This window comes from Lonchura striata, chromosome 9 (genome assembly GCF_046129695.1).
Source record: "Lonchura striata isolate bLonStr1 chromosome 9, bLonStr1.mat, whole genome shotgun sequence".
NCBI classification, from domain to species: domain Eukaryota; kingdom Metazoa; phylum Chordata; class Aves; order Passeriformes; family Estrildidae; genus Lonchura; species Lonchura striata.
In genome coordinates, this window is record NC_134611.1 from 2,472,611 (window position 1) to 2,484,384 (window position 11,774).

The window sequence follows — 11,774 nt, forward strand, 5'->3', positions numbered from 1 at the left end:
TTCCCTGCATTTACGGACTAGTACCTTGAATTACTACACATCCTTCACCAAACCCCAGAGATCTAAGAGGAAAACACACACTTCCTGGCTCCCAGGGGTGCAAAACCATGGAAGTGTCAAGTCAAACTGATCACAAAAATCTGGCACTGCTCTGAGGTCCTCAGAGCCCACTCTCAAATGGAAAAATTATGGTGCACACATGGGAGGTTACAGAGGGCACACAGACTCTCTGAAGTTTGCAAAGGGATCACACAACAGGCAGCTAGAAAGGTATTTATGGTCCATATAAACAATAGTTTTCATATTACGTTTCTGCTTGCTTTTTATAAAAGCAGAAAACCAACTCCACAGAAAACTTCCACTGGACTAAAACAAGACACATCTGCTGAGCCCTGGAGCTGATTTCATGGAATGACAGCTGTGCCAAACTCTCACCTGGTCACAGCTCAGCCCCATTCAGCTTCAAGGTCACTGTTCCACTGTTTGAATCTCGAGATTCCTGCTGCAAGTGAAGGTCTGGCTCCATCACTTCAGCATTCCCCTGCATTCCACTGGGCTGAACATACAAGGCTGAAGGATTCAGTTCTTCAAATTCCTAGAACAAAAAAACCCATGCCAGAACAGTAAAAAACCTCTACATTGTTACTACCACTGAGACTAAAAGGATGCAGCAAATCTCTGACACGTCAGCAAATGGATGAAGGTGCACAACACCCAAGAGTTAGCTCCAAATTCTTGCACAAATACCCTTATAAAGAAAATCAACTCCTCTTTTGCCAGCAACAAAATTTCTCAGCAATGCCCCTCTCCCATAAAACTGGGCCTACACATGCAAAAATACCATCACAGAATCTAATCCTGCCAGAACATGCATTCTGCATCTGCTGAATAAAACAGATAGAAGCACTTCAGGCTGCAATACTCAGCTTTCTGCTGAAATATAAAATCATGGCAGTACCTTTCCAATGGTTTGCGTAATCCACACTGGAACTGAGCTGAGACATACAAACAGGTAAGCCTAAAGCACAAATGATCTGGCTTACAATTGGTGTGACAATAGGCAATTACCATGGTTATGCCATCCAGCACTGTTTGCTAGAATTCAGGCTGAAAACAGTTTGTTCTACTAAACAGAACATTGCTGTATCATCAGATTCTACCTTAACCAAAAAGCAAGCTCTCTACATAGAGTTAGACACTCTGGGATGCAGTCACAAAATGAAAAGCTACAGGAAAGCAGGGAATACCAGTTTTGCTCTTCACAAAACCACTTGCTTCAAGGTAAGAATCTTTCAATTTACAGGCACCCAAGAAGGGATCTTTCCCTTCCCCTTCCTTTCAGCAGCACTCGTCTCCCTCCTGACCTGGGAAGGGATGTTCTCTCCACAGATATCAGCATATCCCATATCCCTCAAGACAGAGTGGAAGTAGACATCCTTCTTGGTGGATGTGTCACACAGGAAGAGGTACAGAACACCATCCACGTATTCATCCACGATGCCCACAAATTCCTTGAAGCGGCAGAGATGCTTGAACAGGAGAATTGCTGCACTGGACCACGTACCCTGAAGAGGAAACAATGTAAAGTTACCATAAACAGACCAATATCTACCACCTGAGACTTGTCCTTGTGGTGGGCACTTGTCAAAAGCCAACTGAGCTAGGCCAGGCTAGTGACAAATACAGGAAAGTCAGGCAGACAAGCTTCCCAGCATGGAACTTAACCAAACTACCCCAAAGCATGAAATTCTCATTACACTGGGAATGCTCTTTCACCCTAAATACCTACTTCCAAACATAGATCCATGGCATTCACCAGTGATTTTATCCCAAGCGCCTAAAATAGTTTGTTTGTTGGGGTTTCTTTTTTAACTCCTAGAATCACAAGACTTCACAAACATGAAAAGTATCAAAAGTTATTAAGATGCTGCTAAGCCTTACCACAAGGAAAACTCTGATTAACCCTCAAAAACCAGGGGAAATAACTTTTTTAAAAGCAACACCTTTAAAGACACACAGGCAACAACTCTGCTCACATGCTTTCCTTCAGAGATTGTATTCTCAGGCTTCTTAGTCAAGAATTTTCCCATCATAGAGAAACCTTCTTAAGACCTCAATAACTCTGCTGTGCTAACTGCATCAAACCAACTCACTTAAAGCTCTGTTACAAAGTTTTTAAAACAGAGGGCTGGAGATACCAAGGCTTCAAAAGGACCTTGGGGTACTATTGGCAGGGAGAGGAACAAGTTTGCTGTGCAAGAATATAAGCAAGAATGTTCTGATGGCAAGGAAAGCACTGAAAGGGTGATTGCTTATAGAGCAGACACTCACCCAGCACACTCTGCTGGAATGTAACAGCACTAATTCTGCTGTAAATATCAGCAGCACTTGACTTCATCCAAATGTTTGCCCTTGGCAGGAGAAATAGATAGCCTCTACTTGATAACTCCTCTACATATGTTAATGAACAAAATTGCAAGTGGACACCTACCTCCACGGGTTTTACCCATGCCAAGGAACAGGGGATGGCCTGAGCAGGGAGCTTCAAGTAGTGCCACCTAAAATACAAAGCAAAACCATTACAACAAAAGCAGGGATAAATCAGCAGAAGAGCAGAACATCCTCCTCTTCTGGGTTTTACTACCAGTTTAGGAATGCAGAAGCATACATTGGATTGCGTACTCATTATTAAAACCCAACAGCAACTTCAGAAAACACTCCATATTCAGAGAATAGCCATAGCAAAGCCAGCAGTAGCAAGTGGTCTCTTATGCATTCCCTGGCCCAAGCATCTTCCCATCAAAGATGGAAGACAAAATTACAGAGAGCTGTGACTTTTGAACCAAAGAATGCCAGGCAAGAGGAGAGGCAAACAAGAGGAAAGACACAAATATGGAAAATTTGCTGAACTGCAGAAAAAAGTACCTCTGACATTGCAAACAAGTGTTACTTGGGGGATGTGCCTTCAGGAGAATGTGTATATCCATTCATGTAACCCAGGAAGGAGCATTAGGGAGCTTGCCCCAAGGCGACAGACAGCAGTAAAAGGACAGACTGAAGAGTGAAGGCAGACACAGGAAAGGATTTAGCAGTGTACCCCAGGGGCCAGTGCTGGGTCCAGTATTGCTCAATGTCTTCATTATCATCCTGGGGGATGGGGGAGAGTCTACCCTCAGTCTGCTGAGGACACAAAACTGGCAGGAGAGGCTGATGCCCTAGAGGGTCAGGTTGCCATCCAGATAGATCTTGACAGGATAGAGAAATGTACAGACAGGAACCTCACAAAGTTCAACCAAGTCCTGCACTTGGGGGAGAAAAACATCATGCATCAGCACAGTGTGGACCAACTGGAAAGATTCATTTTTACCAGGAGAGTGACCAAGCACTGGAATGGGTTGCCCAGAGAGGTCATGGAATCTTCATCCTTGGAAACATTCAAAAACCATCTCAGCATGGTGCTAGGCAGCCTGTTCTAGACAGCCCCACTTCAGCAGGGAGCTTGGACAGGATGACCTCCAGAAGCCTAGTCCAATCTCAGCTGTTCTGTGACTCTGTTGCCCATGTGTAATTCACTTACTTGAGGAATCTCAGCCAAGACTTCTGGACAATCTGGAGGTGTCCATAGTCTGCATAGAACACCTCTACCTCCTGGTCATTGATCACACGGTGGATGATGACACGGTACCACCACTTGGAGACCATGACACAGCAGAGCTGCCCAGGCCGCACTGCAGACTCAGGCATGATGTATTTATCAGAAGCAACTTTGTGTGAGTAAACGTGTCTGTAAAAGATCACAGTGAGAAACCAGCCTTAGGAGGATGAAGGAGATGAACAAGGAGAAATATACGGGGCATCAAAAGAATCCTGACTTTTTAAAGTCCCCGTGACATGAATTTTCAGGAGTTGTTTTAATAGACCCTTTATATCTCTGTTCTGCCACACTTAAAACTGAAATGGGAATCAAATTGCAACCCCAAACTTTCAACGATACTCTTGGGTTCCAACAAAAAGTTAATTAATGGAGATTAATCAGAGGCTAAACACAGTCATCCTAATCACTTTTTTACCATTACCTTGACATATCAGCATTTCTCATGAACCAGGTTTTGCAGTATTGGCCCAGGTGCAGTGTTGGAGGAGGACATAAAAGCCATAACTGAACACATTAGCAACAGCTACACAGATAAGACACAGGAACCCTCCAAGCTCCTTTCCATAACCCTTCCAGGCTTACGAAGTTCAGAACTGCTAGGACACAGACAAACCACAGGACCTGCTGCTGACCACACCTACTGCTTGTCAGTTAAAAGGAATGGACATTTTGAGTAGTGTTGCAGGATAGCACCAGCACCTCTGTACCATGTCATGCAGCCAGCAGTGACCATCAGCAAGAGCTGGGTGCCCTGTTCCCTCAGCACAAACACCCACTGCACTGCCATAGCATGCTCCCACCTCATCTCAAACATCAGATCCTGCAGTTTATAGGATGCTTCCGTGCTGCAGATGTGGATGTAGAACTGGCTAGGAGAGACGACAAATTCCACAATCACTCCCACCAAGCATCTTCTCTTCAGAGGTGGCAAACTGCAAAGGCTTCTGTCCTGAACAGCATCTGGAGGGATTTCTGGAGTCGCTGGAAACTGCTCAGAACCTTGGTGCTACAAAGGAATAAGTGGGAGGTGGCACTCAGATGTCTCATCGTGCACTGAACACACATAACTGGCATTTGCATGAATTTAAAAATTAGTTCTTGCTTTTCTGGGGACTTGTGAATTACTGAATATCAGTGAACCCCAACAGACTGGGTAAACTTGGATGAAAACCTTCCCTGTGATAGAAAAAATCATTTTCACACTCTTTCCTTCTTCCCTCCAGTGTTAAGAGGGGTGCAACAAAAATACCTTGCTCATATTCCTGCAAGCAATAAAGGAGAGAAATTCAAGTCAGGTCACATATTTAGACAAAAATAGTGAATGACTACTGCCTAAAAAAGCAAAACAAAATCAAGCCCCAGACGCAACCCATCTCTTTGCTGGATTTTTCTGAAAAGGTATTACTGCTATATTCCATGACCATGAAAAAGTACATGATTTGAACCAGCAAATCTATCTGAAAATGATTCTGAAGTCACAAAAGACATGAATGCATCCCACTTTCACATTAGAGCTACTTCCCAAAGACAAAACAAGTCAAAATCTATAATTTCTGTTATTTTCTCACTTTGGTCAAATTTGTACAAGTAGGCTGTTCACACAGCTTTCATTCTTTCATTATTCTAACTGCTGAAAACATTATTTTACTTGAAGTAGTATGGATGAGAGCCTTAATCCAACATCAGCCACTTTCACTGCCTCAAGTGCTTTCTTTTTTTGCCAGCAGACAGCACTTCTCCAATGATTAAAGTCAAAAACACTTCAATTTTACTCATTGTGAACACAGTATAAATTATCACTGCATCATGCATCAGGCAAGGTGTGGGCAATTCATATTCCAGCACACTCCCTGCTGCTTATTTCTAAATTCAACTGCAAACAATGGCGTTTTGCAATAGTGGCTCTCTTAATCACTTTGTAAAGGTGCTGATAATAGAATATTCTGAGATAGAAGGCACCCACAAGAATCACCAAAGTCTAGTTCCTAGAGCTGCAATGGACCACCCCAAGAATCCCACCATGTGCCTGAGAGGATTTCACAAATGTTTCTTGAATTCTGGCAGGCTTGGTGCTGTGACCACTTCCCTGGTCCCTCCTTCTGCAGATTGAGTAAAGCCTAATGCCCTCCAATGTTTTGGAGCTAGAAATTTTGACTAAAACATTTGAATTATACAATGAGTTAACATTTTTGAGTCTAGGAGCAACTGAGGGAATTCTGGCCTGAGCAGCAGCATCACCTCTAAAAACCCCTTAATATTTCACAAATTTCCCCTTACAATTTCACAAATTTCCTCTGTGTAGTCCCTATGAATGGTGGCATTTCTAAAGGACAATTTTGCTCTGATAAAGCTCTTCATATCAGACTATTAAGGGCACACATGAGCTTTATATGCTAGCTCACATATTGTTAGTGACAAGAGAGATTTCTTTCAAAGATGTAGGGGATGTACACTTGAAAAGAAGCTCACAAAATGCAACAAAGTTATAAAAAGATAAAGCAAGAATACACAGTGTAAAACCAGGCTTTATAAGAGATATGACTTGCAAGAAAGGTTGACTCCTTTCCCCAAGCTGGACTGGCAGCTGCCAAGAGTGGTGTGGGTGACACTTCTTCTGTCATGGCAGCAAGAAAAAGCTTCTGAGAGAAGCAGCTCTGTCTTTTTTATCCTTCCTGGAACCAAACAGATGGACTCAGCCCTTGTGCCCCACCTGGCCCTGAAAACACTTCCAGGATACCTGGCAGCAGGGCAGGGATCAGGTTGCATCCTTCCCCTCAACCTTGCAGCATCCTGATGTACAAATGTCCATTGCACACCTAAACAAACACATTCTAAACTACTTCCCTCCCCTTTAGAGCTTTTTAAAACAAAACAGCAAACTTCATGTTTCATGACAAACAGGAGTTGTACAAACATCTTCCAAGTTTTGTCCTGCCAGGATCTTTAAATGTGTTCCTTCTCCAATACCTAGGAACAAAAATCTGGGGCTACCTAGACCATATCCCCTCTTTCACTGCCTTCACAAGAACAGACTAGTGGTTTGACCCAGGGAAACTCCCTGTGGATCTCATCACACCAAACTAAAATCTCTTAAAAGGATTAGAACAGGCTGCAAAAAATTCTCAAGTGCTACAATCTTATCAAATGTTACACAAAGTTCAACTCATAGTTCCAGGCTTCCAAACTCATTAGTATACAAAGCACCAAAGTCAGGAAGAACCCTTGGGATCCCTTCCCTACTTCTAAGCTCCAATTGTACAGCTGAGTATAGCCACAAGACAAGCTTGGCAGAGGAAACAACTCTAAGCAGGAGGATTTTCCTAAGAAAAAGAAGGCCTACAGATGCTCAAAAGAAAAAAAAAAAAAAGGAGGGACAAAAAAATTCTGCCAAAAAGATTTGGCAGTTCAAAGTCTCTGCACTACTATTCTCCAGCCCCTTTTAAAACCACACTGCTAAAGAAAACAAAATAATGATAATTTATGATCATTTCCTACCAAATAGCAGACTTGAGACTGCAGTAAACAAAGTCACTGAGGAACATTCCCCAGCTCTGTCCTGTTCTGTTGACACTGAAGCCCTGTCAACAGCAGCAGGGGAAATTCCACACAATTGGTCTCACAACAAAGTTATCAAAGTCCAGTTACAAGTAACTCTAACAAAAGGTATCACCACTCTTCTAAGCGAGCAAGATAACACTTAACTGGCCTGGGATGATCTGATAGACCTGAAGATGAGGAGACCAGAAAAAAGACTGGCTTTGCATGGCACATAAAGCTATCCACCAGCTGGATGAGCCTGCTTGCCTCTAGAGACATCTAAAACAGGTACAAAAGTGTTTGGAAGCAGCAGTGCCTCAACAATGCAATCTCAACAGAAACGACGAGAGTAAAAGGAGTATCACCCCCTGAAATCGACACAAAAAAATCTACAGATCATTTGTCCAGCCACTTACCTGTTTGAAGTGATCACCCAAATCTACTGCTTGTGTTTGCTCTGGCTCCGAATCCATCAGAAGTGCCTCCTGGTAGCAGCTCTTTGTCTCACAGGTGGGTTCCAAAGGAGGCATCTCAGCTGCAGACGCTGCTGCAAAGACCATAATTTGGCTGTTATTCTTTGTTGGACCGATACAGTGCTGCATATGAAGCAGAAAGGGAAAACATTAAAAAAATGGAAGTCTGAAAGCATTGGTGCTGTTTTCCTCAATACTTGTAGCATTCACAGCCACCACATTAATGAGTATTTACTGTGTCAGTAAGTGAAAACAAAACAAGAATCACTTGCTCTTGTAAGCAAGCTGAAGGTTAAAATTAATTGCTAGAAAACGTTAAAATGTATTTTCTCTGGAAAAGCTGTGAGATTGGCAGGAACTGTATGCAATTACCCACCCTGTCCCATAGGTTTTATGGAAATGATAAGGGCATCTGCAGTCCTGTTTTGTAGAACACTGTAGCCATACCTTTCAGGCCAGTGTTAAATATTCAGTCTCAAAAAGTGTATGGCAAAAGCTTTACCAGCCTGCAGAGCACACATTGTGAAGACCCTTCTTGCCTTCTAGTTTTTTCACCTATTACCTGGAATGACTAGAAATTCCCAGTCCTGCACACACATTCAGCAAGTCCATACTCTGAATGGGCTAATCAGCCCTTCTTTCACCTACACCACAAAACAGTGGCAAAAACCTCCCCGTTAAATTCTCTGCTACCAAGACAACTGCTTCTGCAGCACTCAGCAACCTCCTGTGCCAAACCCCAGGGGAATTAAGACTTCTACAGCAATGGGAAATGCAGCAACAGAAACTTGAAAGGCAGTTGCTTGGCCACAGAGCTTGTAAGTGCTTTCAGTTAAACACATCACCTTACCTTGCAGCATCTCTTCTTCCTGAGCCTCACCTTGAGGCACCTCTTCCTCCTGAGCCTCATCTTGAGGCACCTCTTCCTCCTCAGCTGCACTCTGAGGCATCTCTTCTTCCTCAGCCTCACCTTGAGACACCTCTTGCTGTTCCATATTGCTTGCCAAGTACTTCCTCAGGACCAGCATGGAACCTGCCTTTGTCTGCTCAACAACAATGGTATCAGACATGCTCCTGAGGACTTCAAACATGGACAAAAATCCATACTGCCTGTACTGGAACACCCGGCCAAAGCGTCTGTGGAAGGCCTTGTCCAAGTCGGCCAGCAGAAGCGGTGAGGAGCTCAGCAGGTCCTGCAGCTCAGCCTTCACCACTGCTGGCAGGACAGGAATCCCGGCACTCAGAGTTTGGAAGCTCTGTGGATTCTTAGAGTTCTTAGTGGGAAAAATAGCATTTGCCTTTGTAGCAGTTTTCTTTGATGCCTTACGTGTCTTTACCTTCTGGTTGGCAACCAGCTTGGCAATATCTTTGGTGGAGTCATCTGCAATGGCTGCAACAGAAAGAAATAAACAGACAACCAGAACAATGAACCATTAAAAGCTACACACTGGCAAAGCTCATCTTCATTCCTTTCTTTCCTCTTCTCCACATTCCTTCCAGAAGCATTTATCTCCTTCAAAAACAATCACACTAAACCATGGCTGATTTCCAGCAACCTCACCCTTTGCAAACTGGACTGAACTATTTTTGAAAGCCAGCAACCAGTTTGCACCCTCATCCCTAGAAATTCAGACCAGGCAGGAAGGCAGGTCAGATTCTTGGATGCAGGATCACAAACAAAAACCAAGCTGCTGAGAGTTTTGCTGGGAGAGCAGAATCACAGTAAACTCTCAGTACAGAGCACCCCCTGCCCAACAAAGGTCTCCCTGGAGAACAGCCCAGGTCTATTCCAAGCTTCTAAACAACTTTTGCTTGTGTTACTGTAGCACTCAAAAAGGCCCCAGCCATTTTACCCTTCCCAATGAACTCTTTGCAACTGCCTTTTGTTGTCACAACTCTTCCCCAAAGAAAAAAGAAAATTAAAAAGGTTCTTTGATACAAGCTAAGCTTCCTATGTGGTCAGGTACAGAAACCTTCAAAGCTTCTCTCGAGAGGCCCCATCCCTGGTTTTGGCTCCTGCTGTAGTCTGCATTTACAGGAAAAGTGAGACTTACCAGTTCTGGCATATGCATAAGGAAATGTTATGTTAGTTTCTAAACCAAGTGCAGAATGAAAAAGTGTACAAAAATAACTAGAAGCATGGGTGACTTTTTTAGGAGGGAAGAGCACAAAAGTGTTAAAAGACAGATAAAAATACAAGAAAAAAAGGCAAAAAAATAACCAGAGTTGTATGATAAACAGATTAACAGGTATGTGACATAGTTCTGCACACGCCAACATCGCTTCACTCCACTATGAGGTTCCAAACAACTCCTCCACCCATTTGGAAACAAAACCTCACCTTTGAGTATTAAAGCACCATTCTTAAAAGAACAGATTTGGACAGCTTCAGGCATTTGTGTCACCAGCTCCAAGGTGGACTGGAAGCCCAGGTCACGCAGAGGGAGAGGTTTGCAGACCATGGCCATGTACTGCTCCTCCAGCTGCTCTGGCGTCAAGCCCGCTTTGGCAGCTATCAGCATGGCCCTCACCTCCTTCTTCAGCACCTCCATCAGCTGCGCCTGCCTCGATGCCTCTGTGCTAAAGGGGAACACAAGCAAGATGACAACTTGTACCACAGTTGCTCCTAACCATATGGAATTCTAGCTTTGTCCCACCTAGCACCTGAAAGCTGGCAGCAGGCTCGCGAACAACCCTTGCATTCACTTGCCAGCACCCCTGGAGTTTAATGCACTCTTAAACCTCTGCCAGTGCAGGCACCCTGCGCGTCCATACTGCTGCCCGAAGACACCCCACCCACCGACGGCTGCTCCTCGCAGAAACCCCCGTGACCCCCACGGCGGGGGTTTGCCCCTCAGCCTCGCAGGTCCCCCGCGAACATCCCCGCTCCCCTCAGCCCCGTGCCGGGACTCCCCGCGCTCCCACACGCACGCCGCCATCGCTCCGGCCGCCCCGTGCGCATGCGCGGCGCCTTTCCCGCCTTTCCCGGGCGCGAGGGCGGGGCGGGGCCGCTCCTGCCCCTCACCGCGGCCGGGCCGCCATTGCTGCGCCGCTGAGGGCAGCGGGTGACACCGCCCTCAGCGCTGACGTGGGGTGAGCTGCCCGCTGCCTCGGGGCTGCGGAGGACCGGCCGGGAGATGCTGCCCCTGCCTTCTTAAAAAACAAAAACACCAAAAACGGGGGAAGATCTCTGAGATGATCGAGTTCAACCCAAGACCCAACAGCACGACGTCAGCCAGACCAGAGCATCGAGTGCTATGTCCAGGCTTTCCTTAAACACCTTCACGTGATGTCCCCACCTCCCTGGGTAGCCTGTTCCAGTATCTAACCACTCCTTACTGTGAAGAAATTTCTCCCTAGTCCAACTCAAACCTCTCCTGGTGCAGCTGCAGCCTATGTCCTCTTGTCCTATCTCTGGTTGTCTGGGTGAAAAGCCTGGGTACACCCTGCCGTAATTGTGGGTGTAGAGGGTGGTAAAATCCTCCCTGAGCCTCCTTTTCTCCAGACTGAGCTCCCCACAGCTCCCCCAGCTACTCCTCATCACACTTGTGTTCCAGACCCTTCCCCACCTCCATTGTCCTTCTCCGGACTTGCTCCAGAGCATCCATGTCCTAATGTAATTAAGAAGAGTCTTGTATTTTGTAAGAGGAGTCTTGTATTGTAAGGAGCCTTTATTTATATATATTTATTTTTTGTCCCATCTAAGAGGAAAATCCACAGTGGAGACACAAAAAGCACATTAGGAAAGAGTCAAAACCAGTTCCATCAATGTAACAATATTTAAAACCAGATGTGGTTATTAAGAGGAGTCTTGTATTGTTTTCAGTCTCATCTGAGAGGAAAATCCACAGAGGAGACATTGACTTTCCAGCAGACTGAAGTTAAAGAGGGGTGCAATGGCTGTTTCCTAAGAGCTCACAGATATCTGAGAAACCCCCTGATCTGCACAGCTGATTTCCATACAGGAGTATTTTTCAAACTAAAACAGGAGCCGAACTTGTGAATTTTGGAACACCCATCAGCATGTGCTCTCAGAAAATCTCCTCTTTTCAAAAGTTAGTAATGAAACACATCTCCCTGGCATGGTGGAGTCAGGACCCACTGCTTGA

At 44.9% G+C, this 11,774-nt stretch overlaps 1 protein-coding gene across 1 annotated transcript; it reads right to left on the reverse strand.

Moving 5' to 3' along the window:
- Positions 1-439: 439 nt before the first annotated feature.
- On the reverse strand, positions 440-10,604 carry TDRD5 (tudor domain containing 5). Its single transcript, XM_077785518.1, has 10 exons — positions 10,504-10,604; positions 10,007-10,245; positions 8,646-9,055; positions 8,546-8,585; positions 7,609-7,739; positions 4,456-4,661; positions 3,578-3,784; positions 2,492-2,558; positions 1,365-1,565; positions 440-595 (listed from the first exon to the last, which is right to left on the reverse strand). The coding sequence occupies exons 1-10, from the start codon at positions 10,602-10,604 to the stop codon at positions 440-442; spliced, it is 1,758 nt and encodes a 585-aa protein (XP_077641644.1).
- Positions 10,605-11,774: the final 1,170 nt, after the last annotated feature.